We start from the raw sequence: 21,400 nt of genomic DNA, 5'->3' as shown, positions 1-21,400 counted from the left end.
GTGGTCTCTTCTTGCGTTACACCAATTTGAAAGTGTAACATGGCACAAACGGGAACAATGTGCCCTCTTTATAATATGGCGATAGAAAAGGGGATGATGGACGGAGCATTTGAGCAAATCAAACACTCACCCCCAGTCAACCCCAGTTCGCCCTAAATTGGCAGGGAATGCTCAGACATGAGTCCCTTGCTCACTTGGCCACTGGATTCAAGATAGCCTGGCTGATGAGGATTATGAATCCGAAACCGGTCCCAGGATGCTTGTTTCCGGTCCATGGAAGACCGGGCTTGGCAGTTCGGGCTGGACTGTTTCCATGAGGCACAGGGTCAGACTGATTTGCATATGGCCATGTCTGAAATGGGGTGGCTGAGTGGGCTAAAGAATGGTGATGGATTAAACCCAGATCAGTTGACTGGGGGTGAGTGTTTGATTTCCTCAAACGCTCCGTCCATCATCCCCTTTTGTATCTCTTTATAATATGGGCCTTAGTACACTAGCAGGCAGATGTTCTGTTTTTAAAGTTAATTTTTATCATCATCACCATTTGTTATTGCTCCATAAGGCACATGTATCTCAGACTCAGATATTCATTTGTTTTATATAGTGCAAACTAACTCAGGGGCATTTTAGCACTTAACTTTACATGAGCACCAGAATACATTACATATATTTTCAGGCAAAGGGAAAATACATGATTTGACCAGAATCACAGGATATTGAACCGACGACAATACTCTAACCTGGTTCTCCAGTTCCAAGATCAGCAGCTTTAGCCGCAAGGCCCCAATTAATTCCACAAGGCCTTCTCAGGATCAATATCAGGATCAATATCTCTCACTATCCTCTTCTGATAGACAACTCAGTTTGAATATGTATGGGAAGTACCTAACAGAACATAATGGTGTGAAAAGTAGTACAGAACAGCATTGCCTAGCTATATGTGTTTGCATAACTGGGGCAACTCAAGGATAACCTGTGTCCTGAAGAGAGGTGAAGACTTAATGATGGGCGGAACCGTGGACAAAGACCTTTAATCACTTAAGATGACATGTAGAATCCAGCTCTACAAATAAGATGCACAACAGCTATCCAAACATCTCAGAATACATCAACGCCCAATGAATCACCAGCTCACAAATATTAGTCAACAACTGATACCAAATGTACTTCCTTAGCATTTCGATACAACTACTTGCTGTAGGAGAACATATGCACAGCTGCTATTACATATTCATGTGAATATCATAATTTAACTATGCAAGGGGCTGGGACGGTTTTGTTGGTCTCTTTTTGCTGAGTCTGTGCCCCACCCTGCACCCTTTTCAGTATCATTCGCTTACTCCTTTGTCCCGCCTGACTTGCCTGCCAACCTTGTCCGTCAGCCCTTCTAGAGCATTATACAACTTTCTCCCGTGGGTAGAAGTAGAAAGGAGCTGCCAGGCACACATAGATAAAGTCAAACAAAGCTCGAGGGACCAACAAGGCAGTACTATGACAAAGTCAACATACGTCCTTCGCAAAAATACTTAAAGAGCTTAAGCTTCAAAGAAAGTTGAACAAAGAAAAAGAGCTAAACTGTAGTCAAAATGTCATCCTTTCTGAAGTAAATTCTAATTTTCGAGATTGGAAATGCGAGGTGACGCAGAACAGGTTTAACAATAATATAGGTTATGCAAAGCCGCCATCAGTCACAAGATGAAACGCCATCTAAAAAATGTTATTAGATTCTTTACCCACAACCCAAGACGAGGACCAGCTTGCAGCTGTACCTCGAAATCTATTCAAATTTAATCCATATGGCTCATTGAGTGACATATTGAAAGGAGTTGGAAACATTCTTAGTGAACCCCGACTGGGGATGATGATAATTCTTCAGAAAATTGATTGTGTGTTTTTTGTTTGAATTGCAACATTAGAAGGCTGTCCCCCGTTTTTGTTCATCATTGTAGTCCTGTGGAAGACCCGCTGTGATGTGCAGTTAATACCATAACCATAGGGTTGAAACGTCGACATCAAGGTCTAATGTCCTGCGTCAGTTACCCTATGATAGACAGCAGGATAAAAGTATATTCTGAACTTTAAATTTGGACATTTTACACTGTTTCATTGTGTTATGTATTGTGTATATGTACACCAGGATTTGTACATCCTCACAATGTATATGCTTTAAAAAAAAAATGTATATGTAATATGTGTTTTGGACTGCATATTGAAAAAAACATAAAAGTAAAGAAAACTGCTTTACTGGAAGTAAAGTTGGTTACTTGACAATGAATTTACCAAATTAGAAGTTGTCCTTAGTGTTGTGTAGGAGTGGGAGGAACTAGCAGAGTTCTACTCCACGTAATTCTACAGAGTTGTCTAAAAACTCCATGAAATGCCGCAGATTTCAGCATATGGGGAACCCCGGTACAAGATTAGTGCGGCTGTGTTGCATCATCACACGTCCCAGATTTCTCTTTGGAACAAGACTTGAAAGAACTGTGATGAATGTGTGAAATATTCCTTACCCCGTTTACCGCAGCGAACATTCCGCCGCGGTGCGGGCATTCTAAAGGGTGGGCGGGGCTGCGTCGGCCAACGGTCGTGCCCAGCCCCAAGGAGGGAGTGCTCGTGTCGGCCAACCGAAGGGGTTAATGCTTTCCTGCTACGGGAAATGGTTGTGCAGCAAGATAATATTTAAATTAGATCACTGTGCATGCAATTAAATGAAATTAGAAGAGAACATCCAGACTTAAAACAAACTGCTGTTAGGACAGAGCCTTGTGGACTTGGACTCCCTGATAAATATAAAATAAGATTAAGCTATAAAAGTGATGCGAGTCTCCTACATCAACAAGGCGCTGAAAGACACACCTGCCCCTGAGCAGGAAGCAACACGCCAAAGCTGAAGGGGTCAGCAGCAAAACTTTATGTAGCGCATACACCACTGGTGCTTCTAGGCACATCCACCTATTTATCACAACTGCCACTCATTAAACCTTTAGCGCCCAGAGGTAGGTCAATGGGGTGCTAGATATGCAGCCATTATGCCTGCTGCCTGACCTTTGGCCTCTGGCCATTCCCGCCCAAGGGCGGGTGCGAGCGCTGCACAGTGGCATCACCTTACATTTGTTTGCAGGTAGTGGGGTTAGTAATAGGTGTTTGCTGGGAGTACTTTGGATGATGTTCCAAGCGTTTGCCCATATACCTGGAATCGTTCCTCGCCATGCCCTCAGATCCGTTATTACGGTGGGTGCCGGTGACGCTGGGGGTGCGTCGCTCCTCCCTCCTGAGTAGTCTCCACAGAGTTCCAGGGTCTTCTTGCACCGTCCCTTTACGGGTTAGACGTCTTCATCTCTGGGGCTGACCGCCAGTACAAGCTGATTGGACTGTTCCCCTTGCCTACTCGCACGCTGCCCCAGTAGAGGAGAAACTTAAACTCTAAGCTGATAAATAAAATGCAATTGCTGCAAGAAGCAGCTCTGAGCCTATACATTGTATACCCAGGTTCTGCGAGACACAGGGCAACCCATTATATTTAATGGCACAACCCAATCGAGGCAAAATGTTTGGGAGGAAAATGGGTCGGTGTAAATGCAGCAGCTGTCAGTACCATTAGGACATATGACGCAAGCAAAGACATTTCTGCTTGTGAGTACCTGTGTCAACAGCTAATTGTAAGCCCTCTGATAGAAAACCTCCCGGCCAAGCACAGGATACTACACCACACATTATCAGTAATGTAATTATACCAGTATGGTACTGACACCACAGTTATCAGTGACTCTTGGTGCACAACTACTGTAGAGTTATAAGAAATGTCCTATTGACCCCTGTGGTGCTGGAAATAATGTGGAAATATGTGCTATCACATTGATTTCCACATGTGATCCACAAACTTTGTGGCCTGTTTGTGGGGACAAAGTCCACCAAGACTGACCTGGTAGATTTGCCCCCACTGTCACCATCTGTAGTATCACATGCAGTATTGAAACTTTGCTTGTAATTCTGACTGAGGTAGCTTTCGGTCAGTTGTTGCTTGTGACTGGACGTATTTGCTGTCTATCTCAGGTGTCTGCTCTTGATTTGAAGGCTTTCCGCCTTATTCTTGTGCTTTCCCAGGAGAATTTAGGTCTCAGTGTTCTGACTGGATGTGCTATATCCCATCACTGCATACCTGAAAAGACTTGTTTAGGTTTCACACAGACAACTGTAGCTGGCTGCTAGGGACCTAAATGTTACCACTATCTGGTGCAGGTGCACTCGTATTTTGATTTTGTCACTGCACTTTGAGTTGCAAAACAATTACCACTGGCAGAGCCAAAATACAAGCCTGCCATATCTTGTTTGGCTATTGCTCTACAAGTGTGATCAGGCCTAAAAGCAGTCACTACAGCAGTGACTACAGCAGTAACTGTCCCTTCCACACTGCTCACAGTCCCACCATCGGTGCCTTGCCCTATCTTAAAAGTCAGAACTTTAGGGGTTGCGCCAGAGCCCATTCAACAGGCATGATGTATCACATGCAAGCATTGTCAAAGCATGAGGCACCACACAATGAACTGGAAACTGCTCTCATGCAGGATCCAACTAAGGCGTAAAGTCTTACGTCCAAACCTCCTCACATGCTTTGCTATGCAACAAAGAGAGATCATGCTTCTCTCCAAACATCCCTTTTGCATGTACGTATTAATCATTTAATATTTACTGCACTACAAGACTCTCTGCAGCATGTCATGTGGGCATATTTTGCAATTCCACAGAACACCAGCAAGCATGGTCCAGTTTGGAACATGCTACACACACAGCATCTTCAAATCTTCTAACACTGTAATGCAGTTCTCTGGAGGAATGGATTTAGTGCATGAATCAATTAGATTTTTTTTAATGTGTTTACTTAACCTCCAGAGCTTTTATAAGGTGCTCGCTGGTCTCCCCTTCTCTGTGTCAACGTATAAATAATAATTTACAAAAACACGTCGCTGCACTCCAGCCACTGGAATGCAGGTAATACACTTCCACTGTCTGGGAAGATATCCTCACCTTCCATCTGGTGCCAATGCAAAATAGAGGCATTTAAATGTATACCACTCTGCTGCATAATTAATACTCGAAGTCAAATCAGAGGACGAACACTAGAATCTCTCTTTCAATGTGTATATTATTTCCCATGTATTTTCTTGACATAGGAGTCCAGCCATTATTTTTCACTTTCAAACCTTGATCTGATCAATTGAGTTAGCTGGATGTGTGCCTATTAAAAACATGTCCCAATATAGCACAATCTTCACAAGTAAATGAAACATCTCAATCTTTCGCCTAGCGAAGCAGTTTTCCATTGCTCGAGTCTACAATAGCTCCAGCCAATGAGAGCTTGCTGTATGCGAACCAATCGGAAAGGCGCCTACACAATGTCACAAGTGAAGGAAAAAAAAACGGGAATCAAGTGCAGCCATACTTCATCCCAGGCAGCACATACTCTGAGTTTCCAAGGTGTGCGAGCTGCATGGGGAGCCCCGAGGCGGTGGATAAAGAATGACCACAGAGCAGACTGCGATGTAATGAATAGCAAAGAGATTTGATTGGGGTTGCCGTAAACACTGGTGTGCTTTGAATGTTAACAAGCCACTGATGTCATGGACGCAGGTAACCTTGCTCCGTGTGTAGCTCCCCGCGCTCATTCCGCCCCCCCCCCCCAACCCTCCTCCCTCCGAGCGCTCCCGTTCCGGCCGGCCAAATTGCGATGAGGAAATCACATACTAAGGAAAGCCCTTCAGCCAAATTTATAATTATTCTGCACAGTGGCGTAACGAAAGTTGAGGGGGCCCCCCTGCAAAGCATATTGAGGGGGCCACCCAGGAGCAGACAGGCCACGGTACTGTGCTGAGAGGGCCCCCTGGGGCTCAGGTGCCTCCACGCACTGCGGTGACTGCGGTTGCCTTTGTTACGCCACTGCTACATGCACAGCATCAAACCACCCAATCTTTTAGGACAGATACAAAGAGTCCAAAGACAGATGCCAGACAAGTCCAGCAAAACCGTTCTTTGTATCAAAAAGTTGCAGGCTTTGTTGTGATGTGGTAAATTAGGACACAAATTTAACATAATTAAAACACAATGAGTTTTTGAAAAGGAGGTTGATTACTGTATCTTGCAGTTAAAGTGCCAGTACACTTGAGAAATAGGCTCCCTATGTTTAGGTTTTACCAGTATGGACTACATGAGCAAATGGGGTGGCCAATCGCTCTCAACAGACTACTTAAGTGCCAGGGTTTATTTTGTATCCCAGGTACCAGTATCCCAATCATTTGGCGGACAACTCAGAACTGGACATTTGGGCTCAAGATTTCTGGAGCTCTGAGCCTTGTTCAGAATTATGGCCAACAAGCTACATTTAAAGAGCTATATATCCGAAATGTAAACTTTAGCTAGGGGTTCCCTACTTGGGACAAAAGAGGAAGGATGGATAGTTCCTAGGGAATAGTGTTCCAAGTGTAATACACAGGCTACTCTTCCTAAACGCTATTGAGCGATGAGAAGCACAGACCAGACACTTGCTATTCTGTGTTATCTGTATATTTTTGGATTTTTCTTGTCCACCGGACCAGCTTCTCCATCGTGGATAGAATGGTCTTCCCTTAAAAAGGCATCACAAGTCTCTTGGTCAGGACAATGATCTGTGGGATGATGCCAAAATTCTCTAAGTGCTCAGGCAACTTGTGGTGCCATGACCAGCCAAACCGCAGGCACTGAAATCAGGTCAAAGCCCAACTGTTGTATGTGGCTGGAAACAGACATCACGCCACTCTACATTCATGTGAAGTGAATTGCACTACATAAGAGTGGACTAAAGGGATGAGGATTCATTTAAGTACCTGCTCGCAGGTACAGCTACAATCAACAAAAAACCTTCATTCAAAATTCAAGTGGCAAGTCAACCAGCAAAGGGCGTTTTGCAAGAATTCAAGCATGCAAACAGGTGGACCTGATGTTAGAGGGAGTTCATATGCTCTCAAGTCAAACATCTATTTAAGAAAAGCCATTCGACAACATTAGGCTCAAAAGATGCAGTTTACAGTGACAACACAACTTCGTCTAGTAGGGGACAGAGTCATACACTCGCAGCTTTATCGCACAAACCTGGATAATAAAGGGCAGCACTATAGAAGAACGTAAGTCATTCTTATAGTCTTGTGTTTATTTCCAAAACAAAATCAATCCAACCAGTATAATCGCATACATAACATTCACAACAGAGCTCAAAAAACATTCAACTTTTGGAAAAAAAAAGTCTCTTGTTCAAAAACAACCACAAAGACATCCTTACAGGTATTTGCACACGTTATAACAGTTAAGTCAAGCAGCTGTAATTTCAGTTGCACAATGCCATCCGGACTGAAGAGCCCCTTAGGCACAGTTCCCTCTAAAACATAGGGATTTAAAAAAATCAGTTGCAGGAATTTAAAGTGCGAATGCTGTGGAGCACAGGATAAAGAGCAACACTGTATACAGTATAATTATGAAAGTGCAGTTACATCCCTTAGCAGATAAACCTGCAAGAACCACCTCACAGGAGGGCAATATCACAGCCCACTCCAGCCAGAAGAGAAGGTATGCACAGGTTACTGGCTGAAAAATATGGTTCTAAGGTAATGAAATATCAACCTTCTATAACCCCAGAAATTCTTTACTGGTTAACCTCCAGATCTCCAGCAGATTTAAAATGCCAAAAATCATATTATCGTGTTCTGTACAAAGCCACATACCATTTCTGTGATCTTATTCCATAATCCTTAAATAAAACAATTTAAAAACCATCTATACCAAAAAATCTCGTAAGTTCTGAAAGCGTGTGAAGGGTGAACAGAAAAACTGAACTCACTTTTATTTCCAACTGCTTATTTTTATCAGGTCGAATTATACCATGAACCTTTGCAAAGGGGGGAATACCAGGACCAAGTATAAACAAAATGCTAATGCTCAGTGAGCCAATCCACACAGGGTTCAAATACCCTCGGTACTTTGTTCAAGAAAGCTGCTTCAAGAACTATTAATATTTCGGCTTTATTAGCTGATTTTAACAAGTGGCCAAACATCTTTTTATATTAGTGTTACTATAAGTATACTTTCAGGTTCTATTCAAATGGAGTTTAGACTGATGCTCTAAAAAACATAAGCTGCAATGTATTACAGACAGGAATGACATAGTTCCTGCTTACAGTTCATATCAATAAGCTCCCCGATTATTCGATTCACCCACAGTTACAACCAGATGAGAACTGGCTGGAAAGCTGCTTTGTAGTCAATAGACCGGACTCCTCACTAGTTGCTCAGAGGTAGTAGAGGAATTTACTGAGCTAAACTACAGATACATCGCAAACATTAATTCGACTACAGGAAGACGTTTTACTTTAAATGATCCACCATACAATGGCACGGATTTCTATTTTTTATGCTCGACAGGTGATCAGAGAGCATGACACCCTAACAGCACCACGTGAATACATAGCAACAGTAGTGGTCAGCGTCAACTATTAGAACATTGGTGAAGGCTTTGAGCAGCGCTCATCGGTAATTTAGGACAACACACAAAGCAAATGTTGAACCTGGTCTCTCACTTTTAAAATGGGATTTATTTATTTTAACAGTCGGTGTAGCTAGTAGACCCAACACGTAGTCACTACTAATGCAGCAATCGTCTGCTTGTCACAATCGGTAGGTTATTCAATGGAGATGAAAAGAATGGACTATTCGGATGCTTTTCAGGCACACCGTCAACAACTCAGCCTATCAGAACTCCATTCTTTCATTGCATATAACCAGGAGATCTCTGGTGGTAAGGCAAACAAAACAACATGGAACGTTGGAGGGGGGGTGGAGGCTGGAACAGAAACAAACATGCTTGACTGTCGCATTTACAATTTACCCAACAGAGGAACTTTAGAGAAAAAAAATAAGGTAGGCAATTCAACAAGGCCTAGTTTGTTAACCCACTCTTGCTAAATCCCAGATCAAAATTTCTCTATGGGCAATTCTGGAAATCAATCTAAGTTGGCATAAAGTAATCTGCTGCAAAGGCACTTGAACGCTCGGAGAACAGTACCAAAAACCCAACATTGAGGGAAACAAGAAATATAAGGCTGCATGACAAGGGGTAAAACACAGCGAGGTAAGAAACATTCTTAAATCTCCCAGACCAAAGTGAATAGTGTAACACAAAGATAATGGAAGCACCTAGAACTCAGACAAACTCGGACTCACCTGAAGAGCTGAGGCCTGGCCTTCAACTTCAGAGGCAGGCGCGAGACAGGGCAAGGCTAGCCAGGCAGGCAGGGGCTCTAGTAATAATTTAAATTATGGCCTATGAGTGACGGACGGTCCTTCTCAGTCTCTGTCGTGGATGGGTCCTAGGATGCCCCACCTCACAAGTCACGCGCACTTTAATTGCATGACAAATTCAATGGAATTGGTCACCAGCCCCAACCTGGACTTGCGCAAACGCGGAGACAACTGCGCACCGCACACCTACCCACCATCATAGCTGCCAAGGTTTCAAATCTCTATTGATTGACATGGTCATAATTTTAGTGTCATTATGAGTGACATTACAACGACTGAGTGACACTTTGTCCCAAGCAAAATTAAGCAATAAAGACCAGGGAAACACACAAATATCAGAAAATACACCCAACTGAGTAACAAGAAACACTAAGAAGAACTTAGAACTTCTGCAAAGCACTTGAAATGGAAGGGCAGGAAAGGCACGCTCACTCACATAGGGGTCACAACCTGGCCGCAGGCTGGAATTTATTTTACAAAAGACACACAAATAAAATAGTAAGTTGCCAGCCTTACTAGTCCTATAAGAAATTATCACATAATTTGTGGCACAAACAATGTTTACTTAGTTTAATTAGGATAAAATCAAAATACACTTTACCTTCGCTCACTCTCTCAGGCACTTGTAATGCAGCATGCAGACTCCTCCTCACAGCAGCTGCGCACAAAGATCCTCTGAGGCCCGGCCGGAGCCCCTGGAGCACGGGCCCCCCCCCCCCCGCACCGCGGGGGCTGCGTGGGCCTTTGTTATGCCCCTGATTCCGCACTGGATCAATGCCACATGGCTAAGCAGTTAGCCAACTGAATTCATTTTTATTTTTTAATGCCTCTACAGAGTATACAGAATCGCAGATTTTTTGTAGACTGCTTGCACCAGTCAGGGGGGCAGTATTTACATCCCAGCACCACTCCTCACAGCACTTCCTCTGCAAGCAGCACGAGCTGATAAACAATGCTATCTATCCACAGAGTTTTCGGGTGCCTGCACTGAGAGGAGAGCGGGAAACGGGAACGAAGGTGCCACATCTCCAGGTGGAAAGCGCGCTATTTTAGCAACCCTTCTCAGGATTGTGCTTTCTGAAAGCACATTTTACCTAACGCTCCCTGTAGCTGCTATTATAGAAGTGTGCGAACAATGCCCCCCCCTCCTTTGGTCCCCAACTGTATATACTTGCACTGATGCTACATCAGTCACAACACAGACCACTTGAAATGGCATGACTAATTAACTTAGTGGCGAAGGGAGGGCTAATTTGCCAGGTTCTGTTCAGATGACGAGGAGGCATGTCTGCTGTTCACAATTATAATTAGGGCTCCCGGTTTTATGGTATTTATTTTTTTGACATTTTCACCTGTATTTATCCATATTTATTTTTCGTCAACTTTATCTGTATTTATCCATATGTATTATGGGTTTTGTAAAAAATAAATAAAACTGGTATATTTCCACGTTTATTTAACCAATAAATATGCAGTCATGCTAGAATGCCTGCCAGGTGTCAGTGATCTGAACACGCGCAGACGAGAAATCAATGCACTTCTATGAAAATATGCACATTTCAGTATCAGCCTTGTGCATATCTACTGCTGTTTAAGCCTCTTTACTAAAAAATCCTTTTTTATAGCCCTCTAACCTTTCAATCCACACAGTTATTGACCTGGAAGTAATGGCGAAGTGTATTTAAAATCACTCAAAAAGCACCCAATTACCTTTATCCACATTTAAAAATAAATACAGACAAGAAAATAAATGTTTTTCTGTCTGTATTTATCTGTAAATATCAGTAAAAACGGAAAACAGGGAGCCTTAAATATAATGCATAGCACAAAGCTGAAACTGGGTCACATGTAAGGGTGTATTTTTGAATAAATACACTTGCATATTGATGCGATCCTTACATCACCCTGGTGTATACAGCCGCCTCCCTTCATTGCATATCCCAGACAGAAAGGCTATTACAAATGAAAGGTATTGCCACATAATATATATATATATTCTGAAATGCAATATTTATAAAAAAACATGAGGCGATCTGTATTAGAACGAACTCTGCACCAAATAATGAACACTTTAGTCTGCAAGCACATAAGCATAATATCCAAAGATGCAAGATTAGGGCATTGTCCTTCCAGGTCATACGCACCTACTCTTCCACTTCTCCCCCTTTCTTCCGCCACACGGCGTCATTTATTTTTAACAAAACCCTTTGGTTGTACCCTGTACAGACTGTTTGCTCTCAGTGGAGTGGTATCTGCAACTTTAAGAACATCTCAATTGTGCATGCTTTCAGCCAAAAGATTGCATTTATAGAGTCCTGCTTTTCCTTTCCTTTTTCAAATAAAAAAATAGCCCTGTATATTAGTCTACAGATACAGTTATGGCTTGTACTACATCGCAGTCATCCACTTTCACTAATTCTTCAGTGAAATTAGGTGTGAATACATAAAAACCTGCTCCAGTGCGAGATGTGAGCGTGTACACTTTCTAACAGTATATATTTTATTCTTTTAGGGTTGATTTACATCAGAAAGAGAGCTTACTCAAAAATTCATGTATTCGTTCTTTTACGTCCACAAAAGTTGTACCAGTGCATTCCTTTACTTTGGCCATCTAGATCATGTATTGTGTAATTTAAAAAGTATATTGTTTGGGCGTTTGTGTGCCATAAAAGGCAGCACACCACATCATTAAACTCCTCTACATACCACTCCACAAATACCATTCTACATAATTACTCTGAAAAACACACAATCCCACTCCACATAATTCCAGTACACTCACATAATTACTATCCACATTATTCCACAGCACACCAAACCACATTATTCCACTACACAAATCCACTCTACACAACTTTACGCCACACAATTACACAACTAACTGTCCCAACCCCCATATTTCCACTACACACCACATACATACACTCCCTAACACACAAGTAAAAAACATTGCCATTTTACAATGCCAATAGCTCCAACTCTAAAAAATGCGAGACCGGTTGCATTTCCAATGCCTGTTTAAATTTTAGTTTACCGTCCATCAGGTGAGATTAGAACAATAAAAATCACTACAATGCATCACGTCGTGATACTGGCTGTGCATTAGTTGCCATCTTCTAAAAAGAGTTTTCGTAAGTAGAAAAACCCATTGGAAGTATTCCGGCCATGGTGTGCTTACATATCAACGATTGTGCATGCGCACCTCTGGCCCTGCCAATCACCTGTTTCATTCTACTGTTAGAGATATACTGGCAAGGGCACTGGACGTATGCTTTTGTGAAGCTGTGGCAATTTCTGCATAATTCTAGATTTGCCCCATAATCCATCATTTGCTGGATAATCTGCAAATTGTAATTATGAAACAATTATTTCTAGCTCACTCTTCTATCCCCTGGCAGGGGAAGCCCCTACCCTGACATCCAGATGTGTAGTACCCATCCAAAAGCTAGGTTTCAAATACCTAGGGATCCACATAATATGGGATTCGCAAAAGTTTTATCAAGAGAATGCGGGTTTACAGCTCGATATACTCACAACAGATGTGAAACATTGGCGCATGCTCCCGCTGACGTTGATGGGCCGGGTGGTAATGTTTAAAATGATGGCTCTCCCGCGTCTGTCACATGCATTGCAAAACACTCCATAAGAGGTGCCGCCCTCCCTTTTCCTATGAGTAAACTCAGAACACACTGCGTTGTTGTGGTGCGGGAAGGCCCCTCTTATATACCAGAGTAAACTTCAAAGAGGGCTCTAAGAAGGCGGCCCAGCAGTACCTGAAATCTGTGGTTACTATTGGCCAGCTCAGCTAGTGCATGTGAATGGTTGGATGTTTGAGGATAGGGCAGATCCAGCATATAGGGTTGATAGGCTGGCAATGGGAGCCAAGGGCCCGCAGGAAAAACTCTACGCTAAGCAAGTAGGTAGGCACCTCCCAACACATGCTAAAACAGTGACGCTGGGAGACATTTGGAGATGACAGGTGTATGTCACATTTGCAGATCAACCGGCGAGTAGGATATGGGGAAAGGGGAGTGGTTAAATACATCCAATTAGGGCACACCCTTTGACAATATATCAGGGAAGGAGAGATCCTGGAAACAGCCTCACCATTAAAAGACAGGAAATTGACAGAGCGACTGCAGGATAAATCTACATCCTTACTCTACAAAAAGATAATTAATAATGCCCCCGACTCCATGGGTACTCTCTGGACGGTCTGGGAACGGGATATGCGCTCCTTGGAAGACGAGGAGTGGGCAGAGGTGCTCCGATGCCCAAGAGAAGTGGCGATATGGGCAAGGTTCTGACTTATACAGCTCAAAGTGCTAAATAGGGTATATTATCCCAGGTCAGTTTTACACTGAATGGGATGTAGCAAAACTACACTGTGTCATAGGAGATGTGAGTCTGGGGAACCTTCTATAATTTACTCTGGGAATTATTGGCAGAAAATAGCCGAAGTAATGACAGAAGTGGTGGGCATGTAAGTCCAGCTAGAACCAAAATAGCTTCTTTTGATAACCGCGGGAAATGATGATTGGTCAAGACATGCAAAGCAATGGTTGACACTGGCCGCAGTAGTGGCCAAGCACAATGTGGCAAAGAAATGGGGGGCCACTCCGACAGTGGAGGAATGGGAAAATGATGTAGATTGGTGCTGGAAAGTGGAACTTACAATATACAAGAGTAGTGGGTGCACCAAGAAAGGGGAGAACATTTGGGGGGCCTGGCAGACATACAGAGGCTTGCAGCAGGGATTCAGTGATGTAACAAGCTTTACTGTTAGTTAAGATTGAACCGAGTCATATAATGCAGAGAACTTAGAATGATAAAAGGAATGACGACACATTATAATTGCTCTTTGTATGTACAAATTGCTAATGTACCAATAATGATTATTTTAAAAAAATGTATTTCTAGCTCATACGGATCAAGTTTACTAAACATGCAGAGACATATGTTGTCATGTAGTATAAAGCCCTTTGAAAAGGTTGACTGGTCAACTTTATGCAGCTTTTTGCTATATTTGGGTACTAAATTGGTACTTATGAGGTGCACGAAATGTCCAGACAGTGTTACGAAGTGTACAAAAGACAAACTAATGACGTAATTGTAGTAAGGAGGTCTCACAAGGCAGGTTGTAATTAAAGAAAGTTTTATTCAAGCAGGTAATATGTTGAATAGTTCCAGACAGGTAGTTGAGTTGTGAAGGGGAGCCCCACCAGGAGCAGCCTGCCTGCTGCTCAGCCCACAGAATACTACAGTATTACTAACAAAAAATGTGCCGCATTACACCACATAATTTGTCATTTCTTGTCACATAATTTACTCAATTCTGGCAAATAATTTAGCCCAAACCCTGTCGCATAAATGCAGTGGCTCTGCTTTCTGGCTTTGCAAATGTGTTATATCCTGTTCATGTTAATATCCAGCCATTTTACCACCACCTGCTCAGTGTGTGAATGTGCTGTGTGCTGCATGGAATGTTAGAGTGATGATGCGTATTGGAATGTAATGCTTGTTAAAAACTGGACCATGATCAAGCACATTGTTATTAAATGAACTCACATCAAGCAAAATTACCCGAACGGTTTCAACGCAGGAACGTTTTGGAACTCTATACGTACTTTTGTGGAACCGTATTTAAAGAAGAAACGGAAGAATGCTACATCTAGCAGTAAGTGAATCTTAAGTGAGGTATATAATACTCAGAGGTGTTTGCATCACCCTGCTGTAGCCTACAGAGGTTAATGAAAGCGGCTGAATAGGACGTAGGAAAGCTTTTAAATAGGCACTGAACTATTAAAAACAGTATCTATAAGGATCACCATTACTAAGGTAGCTGACACGGTCTACTGCGCGCTCTTTGCCATAAGTAATCGATCCTGTTAATGTATGTTAAGTTATCATACTTCACAATAGTTGCGATATACTCGTGAAACTCATGACAGCAAAATGCCAAGCTATGCGCTGGATGAAGCTTCGCAACACTGAAGCAGACTTCTTAATCAATAATCGAGGACACTTACTAAGCTCGTTCTCCGACTTGACAGTAAATGAAGATAGATCCTTCGGGGAGACATTGGAGTTCTGCTCGTATAACCGGTTCAGCTATAAACACAAACAGAAATATTCAGTAGAGTGTACATTTCTCACACCTTTTTAACCATTGACAACAGTAAATATGATACTATGCAGCGAGCTGGCAGCGCTTGAAATGGAAATACAGAAGAAGTGCTGGTACTCATTATTTGGAGTGCCGGTTTGCTCACGAGAAGTGCCGATACTCTCCCATTAAATGTATTCCAGCAGTGCTGACAAGTGCAGGTACACCCCCTTTCAAATCGTGAACTCCATACCTCTCATTTAAAGCACTGACAGAGGACAGATTTCTATGAAAGAAGTTTCGAAAGTACCTTAAAAAGTCGCGACATGCTCCACACTACTGAAAAATTAAGGTACGTGTATCTTTTAGTACTTTCTCCACATCGGATATCCTAACTTAGCGACTGTTAAGACATTTTGCTGATCAAGAAAATCATCAGTTTTTCTTGGGGGTGGGAGGGGTTGAGCACTTCTCGTGCTCAACCGCCTTCTGCGCCCTGTACCTTCCACGCAGTCCGGGCACCAGCTGACCCCTTCCTCGGTCTTGGTACCACAGAACAGCACGAACACGTTCTTGTCTTTGTAGCACTGCGCTGTCTGCATGAACTCGTCGTAGCCCTGGGCTTTCACTTCCCGGTAGTTGGCCATGGCAGGACAGGAGGCTGACAGGACGCTGGCGGCTCCGCTACGAACGAGACTCCACCAAGACTCAGTCAGCTGCGGCCGGGTCAAGGATCCTTCAGCGCTCAGCACAGCGACTGCACGTGCAACCAATGGGAGAGCACGACTGCGTGATACTCTATGAGGTTGGCGTCAGATACGCCATCTTTGAACAGGAGGCTACTGTAAGAAATTAACAGAACGTAGCCATGTTTGAAAGGGACTGTAACCAGTCTGTCACAATACGACCAGTAAAAACTTTTTTGCATTGTATAACCATTGTAAATACAGAATTCCGCAGGTCACGAGAGGAGCCATCTTTGGAGGGTGTAGCTGCCCCACACTAGCGTTACATTTTTGCCGCATTTTATCTTTCTTCTGACAGTCTGTTTACAAAATAAATGTAATAATTTGCAAAATGAAATGTATAGTTGAATTCATTCATAATAATGAACTCCCAGGCCCCACTACAATTAGGTAACCTCTTGTACTGTCAGGATGCAACACAAATGTAAGGAAGGAGGGTGGAAGGATTGTTTGTTCTTTTTAGGTGTGGATTGACAACGCAGTTAATGTTTACTATACATGATTAACAAAAAGATTTCGGGAGTACTACAGAGATGAGATGTGGTCCAGAATTTAGTTTCTAAGAGTACAGCTTTTGATTCCTCGAAAGCTGTGTGCTTCCACAGAAACACATCCGTGCCCTCAAGCAGCTGCAATCATCTTTTTAGGTCTCGGCTAGCGTAGGCTACGCACATGCGCATTCTCGCTGGCGAGATTTATTGTTTTAGAGTACTTTCACTAGTGAGGGTTAAGCCCCGCCCTTCTTTTCCATTAGCTGCCGTCACCGTTTAGTGTAAACGGTGGCCAGCCATTGGAAAAGAGCGTCCTCTGACGTACACTTTTCTCTTTGTAGTCCGTCCCATTCGGACGGACTTCCCCGACTTACTGCTGGCGTAAAAGGTGTGTTATCTTCTTTATGGGTCCAAACAGATGGCCCCATAAAGAAGATAATAAACCTTTAACGCCAGTAGGAAGTCAGGTGCTTGTTGGGCACTTTTTTTTCTTTACTTTTGCTATCACCGCGGCACCCGCGCTTTACTTTTAATGTTACAAGTAAAGCACAGGTGCCGCGATTATACCAAAAGTAATGAAATAGAAACAAACATCTATTTCTTTACTTTTGGTATAATCGCGGCTCCCGCGCTTTACTTGTAACATCAAGAGTAAAGAGCGGGTGCTGCGGCTGCCTGGCGAACGCTTGTTTAGAGAGAGTGTGTTAGATATTGGTGTCACAAACGGAGAAACCCGAAAGGTGCAAAGTAGAAATTGTAGCTAATATATTCACGTGGGCTGAAGGTTCTAAATATTTCACTGAACACTCACACGGGTGCACAAAACAGTGATGCCAATAGATATCTCCCCGAATTCCGGTGAAGTCGTCAATCCCAGCAACAACATTAGATTCAGCAAAGATTGACTACTATTAAAATATTGGCTGCCTATATCCGGGTTGTGTCATTAATGTCTATCCCGGCTTTGCTCTGTCGCACGCTGACCCCGGAAGGAAATAAATGAAAGTGGGCGTGTACTTCTGCAGGAGGCGGCTGAAGGGTTTGTTGCCCAGGAGAGCCCTGGCCTGACTGTTGCGCGCGCTCCGAGTAACTTGTCCTGTTAGCTAAGGCGTCACACGGTATTTCCATTTGCACGTGAAAGCAGCAGACCCCAGCGGACCTCCTGTGTTTTCGCATACCTGCAGTTGAAAGCAGTGATCATGTCCCGTAGACGGCATGCCGAGGAGAGTGACGGTGAGTACGGCACCGAGTTCAATAGCGATGGTCGCTCTCCCGAGTTAGACAAATTTCTCTAGCAACGGACTTCTAACCACTTGAAGAGCACCCCTTCCTAGGCGCTTGTTGTTTCTCTTGCTGTGCAGAGCCCTCATTGTCTCGACAACCCCTTACTGCTCTTTCCAGCACAAACCTCTTACCTACCCCCATTTTCTTGCCGAGCCCTCACAGTCCTCCTTCGTATCTCATTGGCTGGTCGGGCGGGGATCGTGCGGATAACACTTCCTGTCCTGTAGCCGTTAACCAGCTGCTTAAACCTCAACTTTGTCAACCAATGGGCCTTGACTTAAGCGACCTCCATATGTAAGTGTTTTATAAACCAGCTTACTTTTATCCCTGGTTGCTACGTTTGTATTTATTGAAATACGACACTCTAGTATAGTGAACATTTCACAGTTTCAAATTACTGTCCAGGACTGGAGTATTTTAATTAAATGGAAACTGGGGTAAACTTAACTTTCTCCTTTGACTATAACAACTTAAGTAAGACGTTCCAAAGTTTTGAAAAGCAAAAAAATTAGATCATATTCCACCACTAGTGACGCTCGACCTGCTTAGCGTGAAACCGCCCTGGAAGATTTTGGATTTTCTCTAGTGATTGAGTAGCTTCAGAAAAGGATGTGGCTTTTTAATATTGCAAGTAACGTTCAGAAAAGAAAGAAAAAGCTTGAGCAAATAGAATCGCGATAGCCTATATGCAATTCTAGGCCTTCTACGTACCAGTAATGGCTGTGAAGTGTACACGTGCGAAGAACTGAAAGGAACACCTGATATGTTTTAAAGATGAAGTGGCCTGAATAAGCATCAGCAATTTATGTTCAGATGCTGGTGACTGCAGGTCATAAACATACACGATTGTAATTTGTTGGGGACACCCTGGATAAAGAAGTTAATCCAACATTTAATTGTATGTTTTGTGTTTGAAAAGCAGACTCTAGAAGCAGATGTTAAGGATTGCTTGTAATCTGGGATGTCAAGGAAAAAAAGATATACATTCGCATTATGCTAGTGTATCCTAGTCATCGCTTTTGTTTAGTGAGCAGAGGTCCCTCGCAAGCCAAATCCAGTGGGCAAATAACCCGGAGAAGTGTTCTACTTGCCCCGAGCTCAGTGAAGACTGCACTGTCTGTAACACCTTGATAATGTATATACCTTTATTTCGGTTCAAGGTGTGGTCTTTATTTATTAAGTCTATTTGCGTCCAAACAAAAATGAATGTGTCTTTCTGTAACGAAACTGGTGCTCATGTAAATCGCTCGGATACCCGATGTCTCGGGTCTAGTTTGCGCTATATAAACGCTCTTTAAAGCAAGCATTAAAAATGCAATAGGTCTCGCCTTTTATTAAGTTAAGGCCATTTGCTTTGCTATACAATACTGTAGTGTTTTTATCTAGGAACCTGAATCGATATTTCTATTTTATGCCCTTGTCCGGTTATAATCAATATTATCCATACAACGGCATAGTAATCATATCCATAATTCAGCCGTAGCACATGCTGTCACATTAAGCTAGGCTACTTCCCCGCCCCCCTAGAAAGCACAACGAGTTCTCTAAACAAAACAAAACCTCCAGCAACCTGGGAAATCCCCCTTGCTTTTGTTTTGATTTCATCCTAGAACTCCTGTAAAGCACTGTAAGAATGGCCAGTTCTTAGTGACATCTTTATTGACGTCTTATGTCCAACCTTACGTCAAACCCGGCACCTTTCAGGTATAAATATATGAACGTTGCCTTAAGCAAGGACACAGTGGTGGTTTTTGAGCAGAGCAGCTATCTACTTGCCCGAGAGCCCAGCTGATGCGAAAGCCCACGGACGCTGCCCCTCCTCTTTGACGCACTGAGAGAGATGCTGTCTTTTCTCCTGCCGAGAAATCCAGCTCCGGTGTTTCCAGATACCTTCGCGGGTTACTGGGATATCGAGTCCTGAGAGAGAGATACAAGACCTCCTGCTTTCTATTTACCCAGGTACGGAGCTGACTAAACCCTTAAAGAGAATTCTTGAGTCAGATTCTTGGCAAAACAAACTTAACTTAAACTGCTACTTACTTACTCCTTCCCACGTATTAGGCTTAGGTCAGGTACACCGGGGTAGGCGTATTTAGAATAATAATAATAATATAATAATAATCCACATTTGTAAAGCGCACAATCACCCGTAAGGGTCTCTAGGCGGTGGGGGCCGTCGGGAAGATTAAGCAAGCTATTGCCCAGAGTCACATGGTGCTGGGCTAATCTGCTGCCGGAGCCGGGGATCGAACCGTGATCGAACCGTGATCCCCAGATTCCGAAGTCAGTCGCCCTGGCCGCGGCGCCACACCTCTTCAGAAGCACCAGTTGAGTACGATTAGTCAATGTATATATGTATGTATATATTTTAACTATTTTAAAGTATCATATGGCTAAGAAACCATATCAGTGCTTTTACAGTATTATTTTATAATCCTCCTTTTACTGTACGCACGTTACTTTACTATGAGTATTGCAATTGTGGCAATTCATTTCTCTTGCATGAGGAAGAAGACTGCTCAATAAATAACACCTTTTATTGAAAAACGCCCGTCTCTCTTTTCTCTGCAATCTGGTGAAACTAAGTACGCACATTTGACTGAGTGAAATAGCTGTCTATTGTTTTCACACGACTTTAGAGATACACTCTTATTCTGAGGGAGCAAAGTTGTCATGTTTTATGGTTGTCAGAAGCTAATCCCTTCTTGTCTATCCTGGGAGGTTAAACTCCTCCTCGTTTATTGGAGAAAGTTTCTAGTGACCTCTGAGCTAGCTGGCAAACCTTAAGTCTAATATAGTCAGTAGAGACCTAGTCGACCTCAGTCCTACGTCTACACTGCTGTTTATATTATTCCAATGCGCAGAGCCTATTGGGAATATAAGAACTACATTACATGGCGACCAACGTTTGGTAAGGCGATAAATCTAACGCAAGACGTTAGAGTAACTCAGTCGTGCTTTTTCACACAGACCCTTTTCCCCGTAAATACTCCAAAAGACGTCTGGAGTGGGTAAAAGGTTAAAAATCCGCCGGAACTTAGTAGGAAGAGATTTCTATGTATAGTTTTTGGTTTATTCAACATTGAAGGATACAGTGTTCCAAAAATATTGTGCACCTAATCTATGTTTCCTTGAAACTTGATCTGCAACAAAAACCTTTCTGTTAGTAAAAATGACAGAAAGTGACGACGAAAGGGAGGCAGCTAGAATAGCAGCTCGACTCCTAGAGGATGACACTAGTCTCCTGCAGACCGTCCCGAATGCTATACTCATTCCGGTCAACATAAGAAAAACTATAACTCTTAAACTTATAGAGAATGGACTAATATCGAGAGGTGGTATAGTCGTATTCGTAATTGAGGCCCATGATTATTGGCAGACAGAGGTATTCTATTCATGGATAAACTTTCCAGCAGCAAACGCTGTCACACACAAATTCCACTATTACAAAA

At 42.9% G+C, this 21,400-nt stretch overlaps 1 protein-coding gene across 1 annotated transcript in view; it reads right to left on the bottom strand.

The window, feature by feature from the left end:
- The window catches only part of TXNDC17 (thioredoxin domain containing 17), a 77,067-nt gene extending 60,828 nt beyond the window's left edge, over positions 1 to 16,239 (bottom strand). Inside the window, exons 1-2 of the mRNA XM_078679333.1 lie at positions 15,930 to 16,239; positions 15,351 to 15,432 (exon numbers count right to left, since the gene is read on the bottom strand). Coding sequence (XP_078535459.1) covers positions 15,351 to 15,432; positions 15,930 to 16,074 — 227 coding nt within the window. The 5' untranslated portion in view covers positions 16,075 to 16,239. The remainder of the gene's footprint in view (positions 1 to 15,350; positions 15,433 to 15,929) is intronic.
- Between the last annotated feature and the right edge of the window lie 5,161 nt (positions 16,240 to 21,400).

Source organism: Lissotriton helveticus, chromosome 3_1 (assembly GCF_964261635.1).
Source record: "Lissotriton helveticus chromosome 3_1, aLisHel1.1, whole genome shotgun sequence".
NCBI lineage: Eukaryota > Metazoa > Chordata > Amphibia > Caudata > Salamandridae > Lissotriton > Lissotriton helveticus.
This window is presented reverse-complemented; position numbering and strand designations above follow the sequence as displayed.